The sequence below is a fragment of the Somniosus microcephalus genome, unplaced genomic scaffold, assembly GCF_052327205.1.
Source record: "Somniosus microcephalus isolate GS21.2 unplaced genomic scaffold, FLI_Smic_1.0 scaffold637, whole genome shotgun sequence".
NCBI classification, from domain to species: Eukaryota; Metazoa; Chordata; class Chondrichthyes; order Squaliformes; family Somniosidae; genus Somniosus; species Somniosus microcephalus.
Genome location: NW_028225824.1, coordinates 96438 through 123308, shown reverse-complemented (window position 1 = coordinate 123308; position 26871 = coordinate 96438). Strand labels below are relative to the sequence as shown.

General features: G+C 46.7%; 1 protein-coding gene across 1 annotated transcript; it reads right to left on the bottom strand.

Moving 5' to 3' along the window:
* Window positions 1-9547: 9547 nt before the first annotated feature.
* LOC147081230 (interferon-induced protein with tetratricopeptide repeats 5-like) lies at window positions 9548-14175 on the bottom strand. Its single transcript, XM_085980871.1, has 2 exons — window positions 14040-14175; window positions 9548-11978 (listed from the first exon to the last, which is right to left on the bottom strand). The coding sequence occupies exons 1-2, from the start codon at window positions 14042-14044 to the stop codon at window positions 10526-10528; spliced, it is 1458 nt and encodes a 485-aa protein (XP_085836997.1). The 5' UTR covers window positions 14045-14175; the 3' UTR covers window positions 9548-10525.
* Window positions 14176-26871: the final 12696 nt, after the last annotated feature.

The following is a 26871-nucleotide window of genomic DNA, read 5'->3' as shown; positions in this document are numbered from 1 at the left end:
GTGCAGCTTGATCTGAAACATTCCTGTCCTCCCGTATGAATGCATGTACTGTTTTGGTGTGTCGCTCCAGCTCAGCAATTATTTCTTTTAAATGGACCGTCATGACCTGGTCCTCGTGTAGCTCTGAGCCCACCACTGTGTTCTCCTCTGTTAAGATTTTTCTTAACTGGGTCTTTAAACCATTTATCTGGGTTTGTAGCTCCATATCGTCTAGGCTATTTACTACTGAGGATCCTGTATTATAGGCAGTGAAAATGTCATTCCAGGTTCCCCTTCTTTGTCTCCCCTCGCCCATACTCAGGGTGTAAACTGTACAGTTTCGCTTTGTTTACACTGGCAAAGTCAAATTCATAAAACTTCTTAAACATTTCCTTCACCAGGGCTTGGTACAGCTGTTCTGTCTCCTTAGGGCCCCACTCAGGTAAGTTCACCTTGGTCAAGTTCAGGATCACTGAGGCCACTTCATAGTGTGCCCCCTGGTACAGTAACTTATCGGTTGGCACTAGGACTAACCCATTCCCTGGTCCCTTGGTGGTGGTAGGACACCTCTGTACTATAGTCTGTGATGTCGTGGTCGTGGGCAGGGGCTTTCGGGGGCAGGTTACGAGCTCGCTGGAGTTGACTGGGATCGGGGAGTGTGGGACAGCGCATGCATGCAGGCTGGAATCCCACTCCATCCCCTCCCCGGCATCTTGCCATTGTCTGTGGAAAATGATGGATATGCCTGCGGGGCAGACTTTCTCTGACCCCCACATACAAACATAAACTCCCTGATCCGGCTCCCATCACTTGTCCCAACACACACTCACTCCCCCTCGGGTCCCTGTAATCGTCTGATGGGTATTGTTCCCCAATCCTTCCCAATTGACTGCGGGGTTTCCTATGTCCTTGCTCAGCTTTCTGAGCCACCACCACCTATCCAAGGGAATCCGTCCCTTACATGTCAAACACATACGTTTCCCCTCGGTGAGGCAGACCCTTGTGGTAACGATCTGTACCCTGGGGCACGGGATGGAGGCCTCTCCGTACGTGAACCCGGTCTGGCTGGAGTACTGGGTGGAGTTAGACCCCAGCCACCCTGGCCACCTTCCCTCATGGAAGTAGATGGCGAGCTCCTCCATACCCTGTTTGCCACCCCCAGCGGTAACGATCGGTGCTCTCTCTCCTGAGCACCCATAAATGTGAGAGTCCTCCACGTCACCTCGATCACTGATGCTCACCCGTACCAGGGCGAGCAGGAGCAGCACCTTTCTCATGCCGATTTCCTTTCTGTAGGGACACACAAACAAAATAGCCATGTCCCGAGAAGATCATCTGGCCTGACACAGTTACTGAAATTTTCAAAAACTTAAACTTATCATAAACTAAAATTAGACTATTAAAATTCCAAAACCTAAGAAACTGTAAAACACTCTTAAACTAAAAGCTATATACATACGCCGCCCGTCTCCAGATGGCCAGGCTAATTCCTGTTAGGCCTCTGCCTTTTGTGGAATCTGGGCAGCTTGTACGCCTGGGCGTAAGGTGACCTGTGCCACTGAACCCGGAGAGTCCTCCTTGAAAGACCTGGGAGTTTCCCTGAATCCCAATTAATCAGGGGAGTGTGCCCTCCTGTGCTGCAGCACACTACCCCCTTTGGTGTGGCTGCTGGCTCCCTGTCCTGTCCTGTGGGTTCCCCGCAGCCTGATGCTGCAGGCTAGGGACACTTCTCTCTCTCTCTGCCCAACGCTACCTCTCCTGTGATTCCCTCACCATTGGAGGCTGCAGGCTGGGGATCACGATTTTTAGGCTGATCCCTTACCTTGGGCATTCCCTTTTGGGTTGTGGCCCTCCCGGGGCTGGACCTTTAGAACTGATACACAGGTGACCACGGTAGTTTAGGCTGTGGTATGTGAGGAGACCTCATTAGGGCTCCGGTTACTGGGGACGTGTCCCAAATAATTGGTGGGAGGGCCCCTCCAGTAACAGAAGCCACTTCCCCCACCGGTGCGGTCTGTGAGTCTGCCACAGCTGCTGGCTGATGATCTCTATTTTTAAAACAGTTCACCCTTTCTGGCCATTCCCCTTTCTCGGGTTTAAACAGATTACACTGGTTAATGTAACTAGCAGCCTGCCAGTGAACCTGTTTTAAAGTCTCATCCGCTGCCCTGAACGGGCCTTCTATGGACTCCCCATTCTCTCTCTTTACCAGAATGGTCTTAAGGACGGAATCCTGGGCTTGGACCTGCTTTTAAGTCCGAGGCCAAAGCTACCCCCTGTGTGCCTCCCTTGTCCCGGATTGCAGCTACCGGACCTACACTACAGGGATCCCAGAACTCTCCTTCCCTGGCCCCCTGCTTTGCCACCTCCTCAGTCTTTTGGTTACCCTCCCATGTGGCATGGAAGGATCCTAAATCTATGGCCAAAGGTTTGGACATTTCCCCAGCCTGCTCGTTCCCTGTGAATCCCATTAGGCTAAATGGGACCTTGTTAGACCTGGGTGAATTGGTCGGGTCTTCCGAATTGACCACCGCGCTGAAAGTTCCAGTGTCCACCAAATATCTCCCCTGCACCGTCTCCGCCCCCATCTTAACACAGGGCCTGCCCCCCTCATCATATTCAAGGGGACACAAATCGACAGGCTGCGCTGGTTCTAGTCATAGGTCTGGGTTGTATGGGGCAGATGGGTTAAAGCACCCGTGGCTGTGGCTACCTTCCCTGGGCCATTTAATATAACTCGGAGAACAGCTACTATTAAATCAAGCATGGGGGGAGAGGTCGGTGTTTCTGTTTTTGGGGCAGGAGCGGGGGAGTTTTTCCCTACATTATCCTTCCATGGATTCCTACAGTCCCTTCTCCAATGCCGACTTTTCCCACACCCGAAGCAGTTACGCTTCATATCGGAAGGGTTACCTCCTTCCTGGTGCCATTCCTTCTTACTTTGGCTTGGTTTTAACTCGTGAACCTTTCCTTTTGTTTGCGATTCTTCTACCCCTCTACCGTTGCGGTAAGCCAGGGTCAGTTGTCTGACCACTGTCTCCTCGGTGACTTGGGGGCCTTTTGGGTCGAACCACAGCTCGGCCTTGGCTCTGATCCGTGGCAAGCAGTTTGCCACCAGACTTCGGAGCCAGTGGGCCAGCTCGACCTGGTTCAAATTAGTCCGGTCGAGATCCCCATTAAAGGCACTCTTATTCACAGGCCACAGCCTGTCTGTGAAAGCCTGTGGGGCCTCCCCTGCTAACTGTGTAGTCTTCTCCACCCGGGAGAACAGACTACCATCGTTCATCCCCATCACCTCCAGAACTTGCTCCCGGATGGCAGCGTACCCGCCCTGTCCCTTCTTGCTCTCAGCAGAGCGGGACTGGTACAGCTTGCCATCCAAGGTGAACAGAAGCATCTTGGCCATCTCTCAGTCATCGCACCCATTAATGCCTGCTGCTTGTTCCACTTCCATGAAGTGGACTGAGGGGTCTCCCTTTTGGGTGAGTTTGTTCAGGTGGCTTACCATAGCCCTAAGCTGTTGGGTACCATGGGGAATCACGAATTGGCATTCAAGGGGCCCCTGGCCCCCACCACCGCCGGATGGGCCAAACTTTTACTGCCGAGCCAGGCACATCAGCCCCGGCTCCGACCTTTCCTGCATTGGCTTGCCCCCTGCTGCCTGCTGCCAAACCGAGTCAAAACCCGGCGCCACAGGTGGCGGTGGTGTGCACTCCTCCCTGCCCTCCCTACAGATTGCTTGTCCCTCCTGCTGCCCAACCGGGTTGTTCCCCGGCGCCACAGGTGACGTCTGAACAGTTTCTCCTTCTATTTCCAGGTCCACCCAGGCCACACCCGGGCTGACTAGGCATACCATGCCTTTTGCCCTGGACAGAGCAAGTTTTAAACTGTCGATCTGCTTTTGGCAGGGGCCGTGATCTCCCGCTTCAAAATCCCTGGTGCTTGCTACTTTATAAGCTGCCTTCACGTCTCTGGACTTTTCCTCCTGTTCTTTTAACTGTCTGGTTAGGCGAGCGTTCTCTTCTTTTAACACTACATCATTGCTTTTAGCCTCGGTGACTTGACACCGAAAATACTCATGTCTGTTCCTGTGTTTCTCCGCTAGCTGTAACTTCTCCTAACTTTGGGCCTGTAATTCCTGCAATAATCCCTCCCCTGCTATAGCTCTTGCTTGAGACAGTTTGGCTGCCTCCTGCAGCTCTGCTGTTAACACTTTAATGTGCTGATCTAAAAGCTGGATCTGTTGCAGGGCGCAGACCAACCAGATGGCCTTTTCCACCGACTTCTTGTGATCCTTGCTCTCAGTCCATTTGGCTGCAGCATCCATGGGCTGCTCAGCACGCAACAGACTGGTCACCCATTTCTTGGTGATATTCACCTTCTCAAAAACATAAGAGGAAATCCTCTCTTCCATCTTCGTTCTTTCATCAAACACAGGGTCTGTTGCATTACATCCCTTTTGCCAAAGTCCTGCCGCAGTCACCATTTTCTGTTAGGGGTGGTGTGTGTGATCAGCCTTGCCTCTGACTCCCTGAGCGGTTCGAATCACTCCCACTCCCTTGGTTCTAGACTTTGGACTTATTTGGGGCTTGTAATGAAATTGCAACAGACAACTGAGTTCGTGAAAAGAACTTGGATTTTTATTTTTGAAACAGGAAAATACACTACAATAATCTTATCACTCTAAAAGGGGGAACACTTCAGAGTATACAAGGGAGAATGACAATAGACAAAATACTTCACCCCGCCCAATCCCACTACACTAACTAGGTTGGATTCCAGAGGACCAGGGAAATGCTCACCAAATGACTTTCTTGACAGTTGTAGAGGTTCGTGATTTCGGGGTTCTATTTAGGTGTGGCGGTTGGGGCCTGCTGTACCCCGGAAGTGGTGGAAGACTTCACCTGCGTTGGGTCTTCAGTCTTCGCGTGTCCGCTGATGCGGTCGGGTGCGTATTTGGATCAATCAGGTAACTACCCAATTTCCTTTGGTTAGGTATAGGGTTTAGGGTCTTTTTCATCAAATCGTACCCAGGGGTAAGTCAGGATAGCTTGTAGAATAGAAACAAACTTGCGAATCTTCGGTTTCTTCCAGGTTGGTTTCTTGTTGGTCGCGGTAGCCTAATATTACCTAGTTGTTGGTAATATTGTTAGTTGTTGGTTTCTTGGGGCCCTTGGTTGCCACGGTTGCTTTCTCCTTTTGTTCCGTTCTCCTTTCCTCAAGTCTCCGATTCTCCGACTGTGTGTGATGATAGTGATGATGAGTAGTACTGTGACTTCTCCCGTGTTGTTGTTCCGAAAGACTACTCTTGAACTGACAAAGCAGGCCTCAATTATACCGTTTGAGGCCTTGCTTATCTGCCCGCCAAATCTTCTCTGGCCCATTGTTCATTTTGGCGGGCTCGTTAACTTTAATAGTTTTTAAATTCTTTATCGAGTTTCGACTTGGTCCCATCTATCTTTAATTGATTTTTAACTAGTTTCGGAATTGCTTCGAAATCAATTTAAGTGTGTGAAGTGGTTTTTGGATGTTTCTCTGAGTAGTTAATCTGTTGTTCGATTGTCTTCTGCTGGGGTCAGGGTCCCTTTTGTTGATTAGTGGCATGTACTGTATTATTCATATTTTTGATGGCTCTGTAGTTTTGGCGGGGACTGTCCTTCTGTAGGCCTATTGTCTTTATGTAGAATGACTGAGACGGTCCAGAACATTCCCAGACAATCTGGCTTATGCCAATACTCAAACTGTTTGTTTTACAGTGCCCATCCCAACTCCTTTGTCACAGCCTTCCACAGGCCTGGACATGCCCTTTTAAAATAGCCAAAATCCTGGGGTTTTGACTTAAAGCCCCTTTTGGCCCAATATTCTCTTAAAACAGTCCAAAATCTCTTCTTTTCTTGGTTTGGGGGAATCTGTAGAATTTTGCGAACCTTACAGAAGTCTTCAGTTCTTCTCCTCCCCTGAAGGTGTTGACTCATTAGTGGTGCAGTCCCCTGTGTACTCGACATCCTCCAATACCTTTAAAGAAGTTTCCAGCATTGCACATACCTGAGACAATACCTGCACAGAAAGGCTGAATCCTTCCAGGTGCTGCTTTTCCAATATGTCTAAGTGTGGCGTGAGGCCTCTGCAGCCTCTCCCAATGTTAGGTTCTTCCATTGTCCGAAGGTTCTTCCACTGTCCGAATCCTCTGGACCTTCCCAACCATTTCTTCCTAACCTTTCTCTGATATCACTGTGGCTACAGCGAGCAGTGCAAGGGCCTTGTTTCACTCCACAATCAACAGCTGTTAAGTTTACTGCCTGTGTTAAAGGCTGGTCTGAATGTTCCTTACAGAGCTGGTACAGTTCACCATCTCACCTGGGCAGGGCTGGAACCGATGTCCTAGGGGGAGTGTTTGCTAGTACTGTGGGGGAGGGTTTAAACTAAAATGGCAGGGGGTTGGGAACCTGAGCAGGGAGACAGAGGAAAGGGAAACAAGGATAAAAGCAAAAGATAGGAAGGAGAAAAACAAAAGTGGCAGTCAGAGAAATCAACGGTTTAAATCAAACATGGTCACAGTAAATAATAATTCTAATAGGTCTAAGAGCATTAAAAAAACAAGCCTGAAGGCTTTGTGTCTTAATGTGAGGAGCATTTGTAATAAGGTGGATGAATTGGCTGCGCAAATAGAGGTAAACGAATACGATTTGGTTGGGATTACGGAAACGTGGCTCAAGGATGGCCAAGACTGGGAACTCAACATCCAGGGGTATTCGATATTCAGGAAAGATAGGCAAAAAGGAAAGGGAGGTGGGGTAGCATTACTGGTTAAAGAAGGGATTAACACAATTGTAATGAAGGATATTAGCTCTGATGATGTGGAATCTGTATGGGTAGAATTGAGAAATACTAAGGGGAAAAAAACATTAGTGGGAGTGGTATATAGACCTCCAAACAGTAAGGCGGAGGTTGGGGATGGCATTAAAAGGGAAATTAAAGAAGCGTGCAGTAAGGGCACGGAGTCATCATGGGTGACTTTAATCTACATATAGATTGCGCCAACCAAATTAGTAACAATATTGTGGAGGAGGAATTCCTGGAGTGTTTACGGGATGGTTTCCTGGACCAACATGTCGAGGAACCAACCAGAGATCAGGCCATCTTAGACTGGGTATTATGTAGCGAGAAAGGATTAATTAGCAAACTTGTTGTACGAGGCCCCTTGGGTCGGAGCGATCATAATATGATCGAATTCTTCATTAAGATGGAGAATGAAGTAGTTGACTCAGAGACTAGGGTCCTCAATTTAAATAAAGGAAACTACGATGGTCTGAGGAGCGAGTTGGGTAGGATTGATTGGGGAATGGCACTCAAAGGGTTGACGGTGGATAGGCAATGGCAAACATTCAAAGACCGAATGGATGAGCTACAGAATTTGTTCATCCCAGTTTGGCATAAAAATAAAACAAAAAAGGTGACTCAACCGTGGCTAACAAGGGAAATTAGGGATAGCATAAGATCCAAGGAGAGGACATACAAATTGGCCAGAAAAAGCAATAATTCTGAGGATTGGGAACAGTTTAGGATTCAACAAAGGAGGACAAAGGGATTAATTAAGAAAGGGAAAATAGAATATGAGAGTAAGCTTGCAGGGAACATAAAAACTGACTGTAAAAGCTTTTATAGATATGTGAAGAGAAAAAGATTGGTGAAGTCAAGCATAGGTCCCTTGCAGTCAGAATCAGGGGAATTTGTAATGGGGAACAACGAAATGGCGGACCAACTAAATACATATTTTGGTTCTGCCTTCACAAAGGAGGACACAAATGACGTCCCAGAGATGCCGGGGAACATAGGGTCTGATGAAAGGGTGGAACTGAAAGAAATCAGTATTTTTAGGAAAATGGTGTTAGGAAAATTGATGGGACTGAAAGCCGATAAATCCCCAGGGCCTGATAATCTACATCCCAGGGTACTTAAGGAAGTGGCCCTAGAAATAGTTGATGCATTGCTGGTCATCTTTCAGAAATCGATAGACTCTGGAACAGTACCCATGGATTGGAGGGTAGGTAATGTTACCCCACTATTCAAAATAGGTGGTAGAGAAAAAGTGGGGAATTATAGACCGGTAAGCCTGACATCGGTAGTAGGGAAAATGCTAGAGTCCATTATAAAAGATGTAATAGCAGAGCACTTGGAAAGCAGTGACAGGATCGGACAAAGTCAACATGGATTTACAAAAGGTAAATCATGCTTGACTAACCTACTGGAATTTTTTGAGGATCTAACTGGTAAAATAGATAAGGGAGAACCAGTGGATGTGGTGTATTTGGACTTTCAGAAGGCTTTCGATAAGGTCCCACATAAGAGATTAGCGTGCAAAATTAAGGCACATGGGATTGGGGGCAAGGTATTGACTTGGATAGAGAACTGGTTGGCAGACAGAAAGCAAAGAGTTGGAATAAATGGGTCGTTTTCCGAGTGGCAGGCAGTGACTAGTGGGGTACCGCAAGGATCAGTCTTAGGACCCCAGCTGTTCACAATATATATTAATGATCTGGACGAGGGAATTGGATGTAATATCTCCAAATTTGCAGGCGACACAAAGCTGGGTGGGATGGTATGCTGTGAGGAGGATGTCGTGAAACTCCAGTACGATTTGGACAGGTTGGGTGATTGGGCAGAAGCATGGCAAATGCACTATAATGTGGATAAATGTGAGGTTATCCACTTTGGTGGCAAAAACAGGAAGGCAGATTATTATTTGAATGGCAATAGATTAGGAGAAGGGGAAGTGCAAAGAGACCTGGGTGTCCTTGTGCACCAGTCGCTGAAGGTAAGCATGCAGGTGCAGCAGGCGGTTAAGAAGGCAAATGGTATGTTGGCCGTCGTAGCAAGAGGGTTCGAGTACAGGAACAAGGATGTCTTGCTACAGTTGTACAGGGCCTTGGTGAGACCGCACCTTGAGTATTGTGTGCAGTTTTGGTCACCTTACCTGAAGAAGGACGTTCTTGCCATGGAAGGAGTGCAGCGAAGATTCACCAGGCTGATACCTGGGATGGCAGGAATGACGTATGAGGTGAGATTGTGTCGATTGGGCTTATACTCACTGGAGTTTAGAAGATTGAGAGGGGATCTCATCAAAACCTATAAAATTCTGTCAGGCCTGGACAGACTAGATGCAGGAAGGATGTTTCTGATGGCCGGGGAGTCCAGAACCAGGGGTCATAGTCTAAGGATAAGGGGTAAGCCATTTAGGACTGAAATGAGGAGGAATTTCTTCACCCAGAGAGTGGTGAACCTGTGGAATTCTCTGCCACAGAGGGCGGTGGAGTCCAGTTCATTAAATATATTCAAGAAAAAGTTGGTTATATTTCTTAAGGCTAAAGGGATCAAGGGATATAGGGAGAAGGCAGGGACAGGGTACTGAATTTGGATGATCAGCCATGATCTCATTGAATGGCAGAGCAGGCTCGAACGGCCGAATGGCCTACTCCTGCTCCTATCTTCTATGTTTCTATGTTTCTATGTATGGACTGTGAGCGACACTTACTGTCAGCATCAGCACAGATCAATGACACTAATAAAATCATAGCTATAGTTTCTTTTTATTGGTTATTTTAACACTCAGTCTCTGATATTACAGCAAATTAACATTTCTCATTGGAAAATCTGCATCTGCAACTATAAAGCTTCATTATTTTTAACCATTTTAATCTATTTTTATATCCTTTAGCCGTGAGTCACCCGGTGGAATTGAACCGCTTCCATTGAAGAGGCTGGAAATTAGGGAGCTGCGAGCGGCTCGTTACAGAGAGAAAGAGAAAATAATCTTTCTTCAGGCATTACAGTGGCCATCACATATAGTGGAAAAATTGCACAATCCGTGTGAAAGTGGCCAAACCAATGCAAAAGATCGTGGAAACTCAAGCATAAGGTACGTCAAGCGTAAATCGAGTTTTCCACAATCTTTAACATTGTTTTAAAAAACATTCCAACCGAAGATGGCCACAACCCCGAACAAAATAACGAGGATGGCGAGTTTCCGCCGTTTGCGGACATTCGAGGAGGGTTTGCAAATTGAGCTCGTTTATATAGGCGCCCAGGCACCAGTGGGCACGATTTAATAGGTTTTACACCTTAAAAAATATTCAAATTACTAAAAATCTGACTAGCGTACAACAATGAAACAAATACATGTTCAGTATAGTTTTTAAAGTCATTTTCAATCACTTTAAATCAGGTTAATCACAGGTGAAAGACTTATTTAAAATGCTTATTTTTTGTGTTACATCCATTTTCAGCTGTATTACTAAAACTGCACCATGTTACCACTCTTAAATACATCAATGAATGTTTTTTAATGAAAAAAAAGTAACTGATTGTATTCTATTGCACTGACAGATTGCACTGGTTCTTGGAAGATTTTATGTTTGTGAATATTCAAATACATTTTAGTGGAAACCTGAACTGTAAGCTGTCCAGTGCAATTTCAAGCCCAATTTGTGCCCAAAGCAGAAACTCTACCCCGCTGTGTGTAGTTTCAGCTGGGAAAGTCAGCGTTGACCTAGATAGAAAGGCGTAATTCACAAAGAGCACATAGATATTCTTCATTGTCACAATCAAACTCCAAGGCTTTTTCAAAGCACTCAATAGCTTCACACTTCTCCCCGTCCAGCTGGTGCAGTAACCCAAGAACACCAAAGGCTTTGCTGTTTCTGGGGTTCCTGTCACGTTGTTTTGTTGCAATCTTTCTCAAGTTTTTACGACACAATTCCCAATCTCTTGTGCCACGTTCGAATTTAAGTCCTTCCAGAAAATGGGTGATGGCCTTTGATTCAGATCTTTTTTTATGCAGTTCAAATAAACCAGCCTGTAAACATATTGCCTGCTTATTACCAGGATGAATATCCTCTAATTTCAGTAGATTGCTGTAGATCTCCTCTGCTTTGAGATATTCTCCATTTAATGAACAGATTTCTGCAAAATCCAGTTTTGCCTTAATAAAGGTTAATGGGCGGGACTCATATGCCTTTTCAAAATGGTACTTGCATAGTATGATCAACTCAGCTTTCCGTTGAAAAGCAGGATTGCGAGGGTTTTTGCTGCCTGGATTTTTGTTCAGTTGAAATAGTTTGTTTCTGTAACACAGACCTATTTGGTGGTGTAAGAAGGTAGAGTTTGGGTTAATTTCTAATGCTTTCTTCAACAGCCCCACAGCTTTTTCCACATCTCCTTCTCTTCTCAAAAATTTTGCTGCATAACGAAGTACATGTGGATGATCAGGGGACTTTTCCAATGCTTGTTTAACTAATTTGTGAGCTTCCACCTGTTGCTTGAACTCTTGTAATTTTAGAGCCAACAGCACCATGGCGAAAGACTTGTCTGGATCAAGCTCCAGCACATGTCGCAACTGCTTCACTGATTGACTGAGTTCACAGCTCTCTGGGGTACCAGAAAACCCTTCCAGACGACACAGAGCAATTGCATAACCGAAATTCCATTCAGTGTCATCAGGATCTTCCTCCAGAGCCTTTTTAAAACATTCCTTTGACTCTTCATAATATTTCCTGGAAGATTTCAACAGTGACCAACCCTTCTCCCCGTATACTTCAGGTATCAGTGCTGTATACTGAGAGCCATTAGTAAATTGTTTACAGATCATCTCCAGCTTGTCGAGGTAGGACTGGGCCTCTGTCAGTTGTCCCATGTGATAATATACCCAGGCATAGTTTCCATAGGTGATGATGCTTCTTCTTTCAAATTCATGTTCATGATTCTCCCTCAGAATCTTTTCAGCTTCCTTTAAGTTTTGAATTGCCTCTTCACAGTTGCCTTGCAGACAGCATATGAAAGCGAGTTGGTTGTGTGGCATGGCCTGATATTTCACACCAGTCTGTATTGAATCTTGCAATCTTTGCTTCATATCGTCCAAGTCAATGTTTTCTTTCTGTGGGCCCCACGTGAAGTGACATTGAAGCTGATCGAGCTTCTCTTTCAACAAATCCTTCTGTACGTTGCTGCAAGAGAACAAAATTCATCAAAATCCATCTCAGACTAGCTGAGACATGCCCTCCCTTCGGTTTCTTTAACTAAGGCCGTCTCCGGACTCCTAGAACCACTGGCCATGAAGACTCTGGTCACACAATGATGACCTCTGCAAAAGCCACTGCAAAAGCAAAGGGTATGACTGCAAAATCTCAGTTTACACTCGTCTCCTTCATGCAGGCTGATGTATTAGCTCCTGGCCATTTAGTCTTCTCAGCCAATGCACAGCAACACCTCAACCACCCCCAGCCCCAATGATATGATCAGGAGCATTGGTTGAAGTACTCAGTCTGCCTTTTGGTTCACCCATTACACCTCCTTCTCATTCATGTATTCCATTCCGAAATGGGAGCCCCTCACTAAAAAGGCAGTGCTAATTTTAAAAGCTCTCCCTCTTATATTGGTAGTCCAAGTAACTCTCTACTAAACAGGATCACCAACCTCGTCCTCCACAGGGACCCTGATGTCCGTGAGCCAGATAATTCCCCATTCCAACATGCAGAAGGAGAACCTATCCTTAAAGCAGAAAAGAAGGCCCATCACAAAGGTATCTGCAGCATTCTGAAAGACCATGTTTCATGAACTGACTCTTACCCTGCTGAAAACCTTCCACCGTGCCAACCTCCAGGTGAGGTGTTAAACCAAGGCAGCATCTGCCTGTTCCAGTGGTTCAGGTGGACGCTAAAGATTCTGTCGCACTATTTGAAGAAAAGCAGGGAGTTGTACTTTCCAACATTCTTCCCTCAAGCAACACCATCAAAAACAGATCCTCTGAGAATTCTGCGTTCCTCTAACTCTGGCTCGTGTCCATCCTTCACCTCACCCACCAATAGCGGCCGTGCCATCAGCCCAGAAAAGCCCGAAACTCTGGAATTCCCTCGCTAAACCTCTCCACCTCACTCTCCTCCTTTAAGACTCTCCTTAAAACCTACCTCTTTGACTCAGGTTTTTCTCACCCCTCTAAGTATCTCTTTCTTTGCCTCGGTGTCAATTGTTGTCTGATTACGTTGCTGTGAAGCACCTTGTGACGTTTTACTACATTGAAGGTGCTATATAAATGTAAGTTGTTGTTGTCACACAAACTGAACTGTCACATTTCCCTACAACACAACAGTGACTGCACTTCAAAATAATTCACTGAATGTGAAGCACTTTGGGACATTTCTGAGTGGTGTGATAAGGTGTTCTATCAATGCAAATTCTCTCTTGCTTTCTTCCTGTTAAATTCACGTCGATACACTTCATCTCCCAGCTATCCCAACTCATTCTTGCACTCTACTCCGCCTGCCTCTTGTTCATGTTGGCACTCGTCTCCCTTCCCCCCTCAATCCAAGCTGTCATTCTTACCCCTTCCCCAGTTCATGGTGGCTTTCCTCCCTTTGCTGCTCAGTTCAAACTGGTACCTTGAAACCTGTCCTTTTCCCCCAGTTCATGCGAGCACTCTTCTCCCCCACCCCTCCATTCTCAATTTAAGTAAGCACTTTTCCTTCTCCTACCCACTTTAAGCTGGCACTCTCCTCCTGCATTTCATGCTAGGTTCATCCCCCATCCCAGTTCATGCTGTACTCTCCCTTTGCTTTATAGTTCAGATTGCTTTAGTTTGGATATATGAAAGTGCTGAAAATCACTGTTTTACATTAGTAGATTCCTTCTAGGTTCCCATGGAACACAAAGTAAAACTTTCTTTCTTCAAACTGTGCAGACGGCCTGAGGGCACTTACAGAACACGCCTTTCCACGACAGAATAAAATTCAAGTTTAACTTTGTACTTTCAACAAAGCCCAAGTGGAAACTAATTTTAATTTTAATTATAATACTCTGAACAGATCTGCCTTTGCCTCATGTCTTCTGACTATCACCAGCCTTGCTGCAGCAGCATACCCTTATCTGAATGTCTCACTGTGAACAAATAATCCCAGCTCTCTGCATTTCACCTGCTTTGTAATGTATGCTACTTTATTTCTGAAAACAAGCTCGTTGTTCAATAGACTTCATGTAAATTTAAATACAGGAGGAATTCCAATGATCTTTACCTCATAATGCTGATCGGATGCAAAATGCATTGAGTTCCTTTTTCAGCTTCAACTGTACTTCCAATGGTGAGTTTATCGGTCGAGAAGAGAGTTGGGTGTGTTGTTTACCAGCTCATTGCTATGAATCATTTCCTGAATGTGAATCGAAACTAAACCGAGGAAACGAAACTAAGAACCAATGTGTTTATCCAAGAATTAGTGCTGCCAGCACAGTAACATTGTGTGCTGTCACAGAGCTCCACAGAGCCCATTATAAACATATGTATGATTAGGATCACAGGGCACACACAGATTACCCAAAAGTGTTTTAGAAGTTGCAAGGCTTTTATTAAAGAGCTAGGGCTAAAAATTCGGTTCCACCACGCCAGGTCTTTAGCGCCTGAAATTTAGCGCACGCCCGGATTCCCCTAGCGCCCGCCTGAAATTCAGTAGCGCCGCCCCAAGACGGCGGCGGGCGCTATTGCAGGGTTTGGACGCCTCGTTTGGGGCGAAGACTGTCAGTTTCCGACGCCCAGCTGCCGCTGCGGCAACCGATGCGGTGCGGCAGGCTGGGGTACTGCAGGCCTCCTCCTTCTCTTAAGGAGGAGCTGCCTGCAGCCGTGAGATCGCCGATGGAATCCCCCGGAAAATGAGCCCGGCACCACGGAGAAGTGCCGGGCTCGCGGGAGTCACACACCAATGCCGCGGGGGGGTGGTGCAGGAGTCCGGGGAGGGAGCTGCGGGCAGGCGGCCGCCGGAAAAGCGGCCGGCCGCCGCTCCACCTTTATGCGCCGGCCTTTCGGAGCTGCAACGCACCGTTTTGCAAACGCTGTTTGCGGCCGCGATGGGCGAGGCGGCCGCAACTCAATTTGGCCATCGGGACGGTTTATCATTGGAACCGGGGCGCTGCGCACACCGATGACGTCATCGGTGCCGGCGCAGCGCTAACGGCTAACGCCAATGTTAGGGACGAACTCAATTTCGGGCGTTAAAAACTTACGGCGCAAACCCACTCTATAGCCAAAAAGTGGGCGCAAACGCAACTGAATTTCTAGGCCCTACAGTTTTAAAGCATAATCAGATATTACATATGGTTTAAGCTGAGTATAATAGACATACAACTCGTGACAGTAGAAAGCGATCTACGACTCCCGAAGCGGAACACCATGACCGGACGGGCGGTTGGTTGGATGTTTGATGAGGCAGCGTGGAGGTCTTGGGTCAGCAAGGCTCTGCAGTCAGCAACAGCAGTCGCCTCCGTTGATTCCTCCCCCTGGCTGTTGGAGGTGTTAGGCCTGAGCCAGCATTGATCCACCTCAGAGGCTGAACTTAGTCAAGGTGTTAGGCCGGAACCAGCATTGATTTCCACCTCGAAGAAGCCTTCGCCCCTCGCTGTCTGACTTCTGCTCTCAGCCCACTATATTTATAGTTATTTCGGTGGGCCGTGATCTATCTAATGTCAATCACCTATACGCATCTATATCCCAAGTGTGATGTGGGAAAACATCCCTCACTGCTTCTTTCTGCATGGCTGCAGAGGCCTTTTCTCTAATCTTTCTGAAGAATGTTTTGTCATGTTTCTTCAAGGACACTTTATGCTTCGTGGCTCCTTATTGCCTAGCTAGTACTATCCTCCTGTGTTTTCTTGCATTTTACGACCTTGTTATTGTGGTGTATGTAACCTGTTCCACCTTAAGAGAACTACCTTAAGAGATGTACTACTTTCTCTTGGCTGCTGTATACTGTAATACTGTAATACCGGTGGTGACCACACCGGTATATAAGTGTTGTTCAAGGATTTGCTGGGCAGTTCAGCCCTGACCTTCGAATAGTAAAGACCTGTTAAAAGTTATTCTTGTTGTCTGTGTCCAGTGATTGATCCTAAACCTAACTGGAACATACAGACTCAACAGTGGCGACGAGTCCAATCTTACCCTGTGGCAAAATTACATCCAAGGCAGCTTCGTCCTCAAAACGGGCGTCGAGAAGAGGCATCCGCCCTCATCATCCTGCTGAGCACCATCGCACGGGAGGCATCGAGAACCCGGGTTAAAAAGAAAAAGAATTCTGACCACGAAGCCCTCCATCAGCGACAGGCAGTGTTCATCCCTTCTACCACGGTGGTGGGTAAGCCGATCAGCGACACGAGCAGAAAGTCGGCCACGTTGGCTGTGGAGTAGGGGAGGGGAAACGGAGGAATAAGGGCGGAGAGCTCAACCACGGCCGGTAGAAAGGGCCGGGCTGCAATCGAGGCCGAGAGGCGCAGCGACTGGGGCAGCTTAAGGCTCGAGAGCCGCGGAGAACTCAAACGCAGCCGGTGTACAGGACCGGGCTGCGAGCGGGGCTGCGAGGCAAAACAGCGTCGGGGAGTTGAGAAGCTTAAGGCACGAGAGCCACGGATAATTCAAACGCAGCCGGTGTAAAGGACCGGGCTGCAAGCGGGGCTGCAAGGCAAAGCAGCGTCGGGGAGTGAGAACCGCTGGGGAGGCGAGAACGGCAGCAGCAAGGCAATCGCCATTGCAGCCAGCGGGGGAAGAAGGCAAACGCGGGAATCCACCATTGTAGTCGGCGGGGAAGAAGACGAGCGCGGGAAAGACCGCCAAGCGCGGGAAGCTGCCATTTTAGTAAGCGGGGGAAGAAGACAAGCGCGGGAAGCCGCCATTTAAAAAAAACTTTAAAAATTTTAAAAACTTGCAAGGATGCCTAAACATGGGAGCATTAATACCTTTGATAGTGATGTCGAAGATTGGACCACGTATGTAGAACGCCTGGAAGTTTATTGTAAAGCAAATAAGGTACCAGATGAGGAGAAAGCATTAACCTTATTAAGCTCAATGGGGGCGAAGACATACGGGCTATTGAAGCACCTTCTATCAACAAATAAACCGGCGGATCAGACCTTCGTGAATATTGTTACTGTCCTGAAAAATCATTTAAACCCCACACCGCTGATGATAGCGGAACGATTTAAATTTTACAGAAGAACGCAGTTGAAAGACGAAAGCAACGCTGAATTTTTAATTGAACTACGTAAGCTATCGAAGTACTGTCAGTTTGGGACAGGGCTAGCAGATGCGCTGAGAGATAAATTTGTGTGTGGATTGTTAAAAGAAGGAACACAAAAGCGACTGCTTGAAGAGAATGATCTTACGCTTGATAAAGCTGTCACTATTGCAGCATCGCAAGAAGCCGCAGCCAGAGGCACTGCGGAAATGCAGCTATGGTCACCGGAACTCTGCACCAATCAAATGGTCTTGAGTACAGTAAAATGTTATCATTGTGGAAAGACAACGCACGATCAGAACCAGTGCTGGTTCAAAAATCAGGAATGCAGAAAATGTGGCAGGCTTGGTCACATAGCTAAAGTATGCCGGTCAGGAAAGAAGACCAGCAACAAAAAGTCACCGCAGGAAAAGTACAAAAAGGTACACAAGGTGACAGAGAACAGTTCGAACGAACAGAAGTCAGATTCAGACGCCAGCAGTAATGAACTGGGTAGTCTAAGAGTACACAATGTTGGTAAGGAAGCAGACCTCCAAACAATTTGGGTCACACTTCAGATAGCAGGAGTCCAAGTGAAGATGGAATTGGACACTGGATCGGCATTGACGGTCATGAATAAGAAAGATTATAAAAGGTTATTCCCACATATTCCCCTGCGGGATATGGAGATTGTATTGAAAACATACACGGGGCAAAGAGTATACCCCATCAGGAAGATAGAGGTAAAGGTGGTCCACAAGGGCAAAGAAAGCCGAGGAATGGACTTATATGTGCTACCTGAGGGAGGTCCACCACTACTGGGATGGGAGTGGATTAGGAAAATAAATATGGACTGGCATTCCTTTAAAGCACTAACGGTAGATTCCGGTACAAAAGATGTCAAACCTAAACGATTGTCCAGAATATTGGACGATGCTAAAGAGGTGTTCCAACAAGGACTGGGAACACTGAGAGGAATTACGGCAAACATCAAGATTGAAGAACATGCAAACCCGAAATTTTTCAAAGCCAGACCGGTACCTTATGCAATACGACCTGCTGTGGAAGCTGAGCTGGAAGGGCTAGAACATTCAGGAGTACTGTCTAAGGTAGACTGGAGTGAGTGGGCCACGCCCATTGTCCCAGTCATGAAGCGTTCATCGAGCAACAAGCCGGGGGAACCGGGGAAGGTTCGCATCTGTGGTGATTTCAAGATCACTGTTAATCCGGTGCTTCACACGGTGCAGTATCCGCTTCCACGGATTGAGGATATCTTCGCTTCATTGTCTGGTGGGAAACACTTCACCAAGGTAGACCTGGCACAGGCGTACTTACAGATGGAAGTTGAGGAAGAGTCACGCCAGTATCTCACGATCAACACGCATAGAGGCTTGTACCGGTATAATAGACTGGTTTTTGGAGTGGCATCAGCTCCAGCAATTTGGCAGAGGGCCATGGAGCAGGTATTACAGGGAATTCCAGGTACACAATGTTACCTGGACGATATTCTGATTACAGGAGATGATGACGAGGAACACCTTGCAAACTTGGAACTGGTGCTCACCAGATTGAAAGAATATGGTCTTCGAGTTAATCGCCAGAAATGTGAATTCTTTCAGAAGCGGATCTCGTACTGTGGTCATGTCATTGACCAGGAGGGGCTTCATAAGTCTCCTGACAAGATTGAAGCTGTTGTGAAGGCTCCCGCTCCGGATAATGTATCCCAATTGAGGTCGTTTCTAGGGTTGATTAACTATTACCATAAGTTTCTGCCAAATTTATCCACGGTGCTGCACCCGCTGAACGCTCTTTTGCAGAAGGGAGTACCATGGAAGTGGAGCGAGGACTGTAAGAGGGCCTTTCGCGAAAGCAAGGCATTGATCACCTCAGAGGAAGTGTTGGCTCACTTCAATCCAACGCTGCCTATTCGTTTGGCTTGTGATGCTTCTCCATATGGTATTGGGGCAGTACTCTCACACAAGTTGCCAAATGGCCAGGAGAGGCCAGTTGCGTTCGCATCCAGATCATTGACCTCCGCTGAGCGCAATTATGCTCAGATAGATAGGGAGGCTCTCAGCCTTGTGTGGGGAGTAAAGAAGTTTAATCATTACCTGCAGGGCCAAAAGTTTACGCTTCTGACAGACCACCAGCCGTTGGTATCCATTTTTAACCCTAAGAAGGGTGTTTCGGTAATGACAGCACAGAGACTCCAGAGATGGTCCCTTTTCCTAGGGGCACATCAATATCAGATAGAATTCAAAGGTACAAAGCAGCATGGTAATGCTGATGGGCTGTCGCGCCTGCCACTACCTACAGAGGAGGAGGCACCGACGGTTGATCCTGTGGAGTTATTTCACTCGACCATCATCGAATGTTTACCAGTCACCAATGCAAGTATTGAAAGAGAAACCAGGAACGACCCGACACTGTCCAGGGTCTACGAAGTGACAGTGAAGGGATGGCCAGCACATGGTGATCCACTGTTACCGGCATTCTCAGCAAGACGAGACCAGCTGTCCGTCTGTCAATGAACATTGATGTATGGAACAAGAGTGATTATTCCTCCTAAGTTAAGAGAGAGAGTTCTAAAGGAACTGCATGAAGGTCATCTGGGGGGTGTCAAGGTGAAAAGCCTTGCTAGGGCTTATGTGTGGTGGCCGGGTATCGACCAACAGATAGAGGAGCTGACGAAAAGCTGCTCAGGGTGCCAAAAAGTGCAAAATGCACCGCCAATTGCACCACTGCATCCATGGGAATGGCCTTCAACCCCATGGCAACGTGTACATATTGATTTTGCTGGTCCTTTCATGGACTCCATGTTTTTAATTGCGGTGGACGCTCATTCTAAATGGCCAGAAGTGATTAAGATGACTACCACTACCTCGGAAAAGACGATCGCGGTGTTAAGAACGATATTTGCGAGAAATGGATTGCCAGAACAAATATGTTCAGACAATGGACCGCAGTTCATGTCAGAAGAATTCCAGGGGTTCATGAAGAAGAATGGGGTGAAACATTATACCTCTGCCCCATATCATCCGGCTACAAACGGGTTGGCCGAGAGATTTGTACAAACGTTTAAAAAAGCAATAAAGGCCATGAGCGAAGATCAGATTCCACTACAACACAAGGTGGACAAATTCCTACTGGCATATCGAAACGCCACTCATGCAGTGACAAACCAAAGTCCTGCCATGATGTTCTACAACAGGAGGTTGCGGTCCAGGTTGGACTTGTTAAAACCAAATGTGCGGAGGGAAGTTGAAAACAAACAGTTCCAGCATATAAATAACAAGACCACTCGGAGTTTCGAAATAGGACAACCAGTGTTAGCCCGGGACTATAAAAACGAGAAATGGCAATCTGGAACAATTCGGGCCAGACAAGGACCCCTGATGTACATGGTAGATATTGGTGAAAATGTAATACGGCGTCATGCTGACCAACTGGTAGAATCGAGAACAAGGGTCGAACCCATGGTTACGGCAGAGACAACCGTGAAAGAAGTTAGTGAACCTGAAGCATCTACCTCAGAAGTGAATGTACCTGATGATGAGGCCCAATCCATAAGAGACCAACTAGATGAGTCACCCCAGCAACGAGAATCAGAGACCACTGAAAGGCGTTATCCAACTCGAATCAGGAGGCCTCCTCAGAGACTGAATCTTTGGACTGTTTTGCATGAAGTTGTATATATATATATGTTATTATGTTATGTTAAATGGGGATATAACTGTTAAGCTAAAAAGGGAGGATTGTGGTGTATGTAACCTGTTCCACCTTAAGAGAACTACCTTAAGAGATGTACTACTTTCTCTTGGCTGCTGTATACTGTAATACTGTAATACCGGTATATAAGTGTTGTGCAAGGATTTGCTGGGCAGTTCAGCCCTGACCTTCGAATAGTAAAGACCTGTTAAAAGTTATTCTTGTTGTCTGTGTCCAGTGATTGATCCTAAACCTAACTGGAACATACAGACTCAACAGTTATCATTTTGGTGTTTGTTACTTGACCTTGCTGACACTTCACCCATTCGTTCCTGACTGCATTTTCATTTCTGTTCTAAGAGTCAAACTTCATCTATGAATCTCATAGCTGTTTCTTACAATTCCCTTCTTTTCGAAGGAAATATCCTTATTGACTTCTCACAACTTACTCTTAACTACTCTAGCTAATTCTAAGTTATTGGCTCACCTCCCCATCCATTTGATTAGGTGCCGTAGGTAGCAGATCAGTATTACCAAGATTATCAGCATGGATCCTTGCCCTGCTACTGAGAACAGGGTCAGCATCCTTAACCAAGGAGTTTGGCTAACATTGTAGACTGATTCATACCACTTCCGTTCCCCTAGCTTTTGGATTTCTGATTACATCTCCTCACTCTGCTGGGTCATTTTTACTAAGTGAGCTTCTGAGGTGCCAGTCCTATCTAAGATTGATTTGAGGTTCAGAGATAATGGGGGAATGGGGTGGTTGAATTGGGTCACGGCCTCGAGCGCTTGGTTCTGCATGGAGACGTTAACTCTGAGTTCTGTGATGTTGTGAGCTGAGACGGGGAGTAGGACCTGACCCCCTATTATGGTTGTTTGGGTCGGCTTAAAGCAGAATGTAGGGCTCTGGATGGGACATTCCTGATTCCCATGTTTCATTGTCTTGGCATCGGTAGTGACACAGTACTTTCCCATCTGGAGGTACGTATATTTTGCGCTATCTGGCCCCCACCGCCGGACGCTTAGGTCGCACGTGGGTGACTTTGGATCCAGGGTGAAGCCACAGGTTGACTTTCCCGGGTTCCTTACATCACAGCGGCACAAATAGGCCCCTCCTCGATCGGAGCAGCATTCGGTGTTGGGGCTATCCCAAGTCCAAGCTTGGTTGATCAGGATCGGGGGGGGGGAGTTTCATATGATGTGTGGATGTCCCGGTCCATGGTCCCTATGGATTTTACCTTGAATACTTCCCATTCGCCTTCTACCTGGAGGCGGGGTAGCCACAAAACCACCGATACCACGCTTCCCTAAACTCCGTTCCCTTTAACTAGGTAAGACAACCTGTGTTGTTGGGCTCCTCTGGTGTAGTTGTGCCCGGCGAACCATCTATTAATCAGGCTGTCATTTATGAAGGATGGAATTCGATTGTCTCCTATATCTCTGAGTCCGTCTGCTATCTGGCTGAGCATATAATATGTTTTTCTCTGATTCCCCCTTAACCTTGATGATTTCATTAATTGTTTTTTCTATTTGTTGGAACACCTTTTAGACACAAAAGGCATCAAGGGGTATGGGGATAGAGCGGGAGTATGGTATTGAGATAGGGGATCAGCCATGATATTGAATGGCGGAGCAGGCTCGAAGGGCCGAATGGCCTATTCCTGCTCCTATTTTTCTACGTTTCTATGTGGTAGCGAGTTCCACATTCTCACCACTCTTAGGGAATTCAGGAGAAACTTCTTTACTATTGTATTTATTAGTGACTTTCTTATATTTACGGCTCCTAGTCCTGGTCTCGCCCACAAGTGGAAATATCTTGTCTACGCCTACCCTATCAAACACCCCCCCACCCATACAATTTTGAAGACCTCTATCAGGATCCCCCCCCCCCCCCACCTGCCTCCTCTTTTCTAATGTATAAGCTATGAAGTGGAATAGCAAAGGTTAATATTGAGCAGTATTTCAAGTAAAGTCATGACTGCAGGCACGGTTCAAACTGGTAAAGGAAAGTACAGGATTAATGTCAGGAAGCACTTCTTCATGCAGTGAGTGATTAATAGCTGGGCGAGAATCGGCGGGAATCGCGGGCTGAGCGGCTGTATAAAGGCTCCCGAGACACAGGTAAGGCCTCAGTGTGAGAATCGGCGGGAATCGCGGGCTGAGCAGCTGTATAAAAGCTCCCGAGACCCAGGTAAGGCCTCAGTGCGAGAATCGGCAGGAATCACGGGCTGAGCAGCTGTATAAAGGCTCCCGAGACCCAGGTAAGGCTTCAGTGCGAGAATCGGCGGGAATCGCGGGCTGAGCGGCTGTATAAAGGCTCCCGAGACCCAGGTAAGACCTCAGTGCGAGAATCGGCGGGAATCGCGGGCTGAGCGGCTGTATAAAGGCTCCCGAGACCCAGGTAAGACCTCAGTGCGAGAATCGGCGGGAATCGCGGGCTGAGCAGCTGTATAAAAGTCCCCAGAGACCCAGGTAAGGCCTCAGTGCGAGAATCGGTGGGAATCGTGGGCTGAGCGGCTGTATAAAGGCTCCGGAGACCAATCTCCAATCTTGGAACTCAGAGGGAGGGAGAGAGGTAAAAAGTAATCCAAGTGTGACGTCACCAGAAAGCGGGTAAGTGATTGGTTGGTGAGTATTTCTCTCTTTTTTAAGCTTAAACCCTGTGGTTTATAGTTTCTAAGGTGCGATATTCATCATCTAGAATCGGGGCAGAGGGTGTTTAAGAATAATATTAATACATTTAATTAATTACATAGAATGGGAGATCAGGTGATGTGTTGCTGCTACAATATGTGGGAGCTGGTGGACACCATTGATGCCCACGGTGATCACATTTGCAGTAAGTGTTGGCTGTTCGAGGAATTCCAGCTCCGTGTTGAAGAGCTGGAGTCCGAGCTTCAAACACTGAGACACATCAGGGAGGGGGCGAGTTACCTGGACTCTGTGTATCAGGAGGTAGTCACACCAATTAGATTAATTCATTCAGATGTAGTCCGTGGCCAGGGTCAGGATGGTGTGACTAGAAGTGAGGCAGGTACGGGGATCCAGGAGGTAGTCACAGAATCACAGAAATCACAGAAACCCCACAGTGCAGATAGAGGCCATTTCGGCCCATCGAGCCTGCACCGACACATATCCCACCCGATCCCCGTAACCCCTACACCAACACATATCCCACCCTATCCCCGTAACCCCACGTATTTAATCCCCCTAACACTAAGGGTCAATTTATCATAGCCAATCAACCTAACCCGCACATCTTTGGACTGTGGGAGGAAACCGGAGCACCCGGAGAAAACCCACGCAAACACAGGGAGAATGTGCAAACTCCACACAGACAGTCACCCGAGGCCGGATTCGAACCCGGGTCCCTGGTGCTGTGAGGCAACAGTGCTAACCACTATGCCACCGTGCTGCCCGTTTGCCACCGTAGTGTTGGAGGAGCCGCAGCCCTTGCTCTTGTCCAACAGGTTTGAGGCTCTTACTCCCTGTGAGGATGGGAACGGGGACTGCGGGGAGGATGAGCAACCCGGCCACAGCACCGTGGAGTGGGGGGCCATTCAAGTGGGGGGAGATAAAAGAAATATTGTAGTGGTAGGGGATAGTATCATTAGGGGGATAGATAGAGTTCTTTGCAGCCGAGAGCGAGAGTCCCGAAGGCTGTGTTGCCTGCCCGGTGCCAGGGTTAAGGACACCTCCTCTGGGCTGGAGAGAAACTTGGAGTGGGAGGGGAAGGATCCAGTTGTCATGGTCCATGTTGGTACCAACGACATAGATAGGACAAGGAAGGAGGTTCTGCTGAGGGAGTTTGAGCAGCTAGGGGCCAAATTAAAAAGCAGAACCACAAGGGTAATAATCTCTGGATTACTACCTGAGCCACGTGCAAATTTGGCTAGGGTAAATAAAATTAGAGAGTTAAATGCGTGGCTCAAAGACTAGTGTGGGAGAAATGGGTTTTGCTTCCTGGGACACTGGCATCAGTACTGGGACAGGAGAGAGCTGTTCCGTTGGGACGGACTTCACTTGGCCAGTGCTGGGACTAGAGTCCTGGTGAATCGAATAACTAGGGCTGTAGGGAGGGCTTTAAACTAATTAGTGGGGGGGTGGTGTTAAGGGAGCGAAAAATAAAAATGACAGCGGAGAAGGCAATAGAGCAAGGTAGCAGTGGGGGAATTAAAAACCAGAGCGTGTCAGGAAGGGACAGAATGTATAATGATAAAGGTAAAGTAGTAAAAGGGGTAAAAGCAGGAATAAATTGTCAGAAAACTTATTTGAAAGTTCTTTATCTGAATGCACGCAGCATTCGTAACAAAATTGACGAGTTGACGGTACAAATAACTACACATGGGTATGATCTGGTGGCCATTACGGAAACATGGCTGCAAGATAATCATGACTGGGAACTAAACATACAAGGGTATTTGACAATTAGGAAGGACAGACAGGAAGGAATGGGAGGTGGGGTTGCTATGTTAATCAAGGATGGAATCACTGCAATAGTCAGGAATGATATTGGTCAAAGGATCAGGATAGTGAAAGAGTTTGGGTGGAGATACGGAATAATAAGGGGAAAAAGTCACTAGTGGGCGTAGTCTATAGGCCTCCTAACAGTTGCAACTCTGTTGGTCGGAGTATAAATCAGGAAATAGTTGGGGCTTGTAATAAGGGAACAGCTATAATCATGGGGGATTTTAACTTTCATATTGACTGGACTAATCAAATTGGGCATGGCAGCCTTGAGGAAGAGTTCATAGAGTGTATTAGGGACGGGTTCCTTGAGCAGTATGTAACTGAACCAACCAGGGGGCAGGCAATCTTAGATCTGGTCCTGTGTAATGAGACAGGATTAATAAAAAATGTCCTAGTAAAGGATCCCCTTTGAATGAGTGACCATAATATGGTTGAATTCCAAATTCAGTTTGAGGATGAGAGAGTTGGATCTCAAACCAGCGTACTGAGCTTAAATAAAGGAGACTATGAAGGTATGAGAGTAGAATTGACTAAAGTGGACTGGGAAAACAGATTAAAGTGTAAGACGGTACAAGAGCAGTGGTCTACATTCAAGGAGATATTTCACATCTTTCAAGATAAATATATTCCACTGAGGAAAAAGGGGAATAAAAGAAAAGACAGCCATCCGTGGCTTAGTAAAGTAATAAAGGATAGTATCCGACTGAAAACAAGGGCATATAAAGTAGCCAAATCTAGTGGGAGGATAGAAGATTGGGAAGCATTTAAAAGCCAGCAAACAATAACTAAAAGATTAATTAAGAAAGGGAAGATAGATTATGAAAGTAAACTAGCAAAAAATATAAAAACAGATAGCAAGAGTTTCTACAGCCATATAAAAAGAAAAAGGGTGGCTAAAGTGAACGTTGGTCCCTTAGAGGATGGGACCGGGAAACTAGTGATGGGGAACATGGAGATGGCAAAGACGCTGAACAAATATTTTGTATCAGTCTTTACAGTAGAGGACACTAAAAATATCCCAACACTGGACAAACAGGGGGCAATGGGGGGGGAGGAGCTAAACACGATTAAAATCACTAAGGAGATGGTACTCAGTAAAATAATGGGACTTAAGGCGGATATATCCCCCGGACCTGATGGCCTACATCCTAGGGTCTTGAGAGAAGTGGCGGTAGGGATTGTGGATGCATTGGTGATTATTTTTCAGAACTCCCTGGACTCAGGAAAGGTCCCGGCAGATTGGAAAACTGCTAATGTAACACCCTTATTTAAGAAGGGAAGTAGACAAAAAGCTGGAAACTATAGACCAGTTAGCCTAACATCTGTGGTTGGCAAAATGTTGGAGTCCATTATTAAGGAAACAGTAACAGAGCATTTGGATAAACATAATTTAATAGGACAGAGTCAGCATGGTTTTATGAAGGGGAAGTCATGTTTGACAAATTTGCTCGAATTCTTTGAGGATGTAACACACAGGGTGGATAAAGGGGAACCAGTGGATGTAGTGTATTTGGACTTCCAAAAGGCATTTGACAAGTTTCCACACAAAAGATTACTGATCAAGATAAGAAATCATGGGATTGGGGGTAATATACTGGCATGGGTGGAAGATTGGCTATCTAACAGAAAACAAAGAGTTGGGATAAATGGTTCATTCTCGGGCTGGCAATCAGTAACTAGTAGTGTTCCG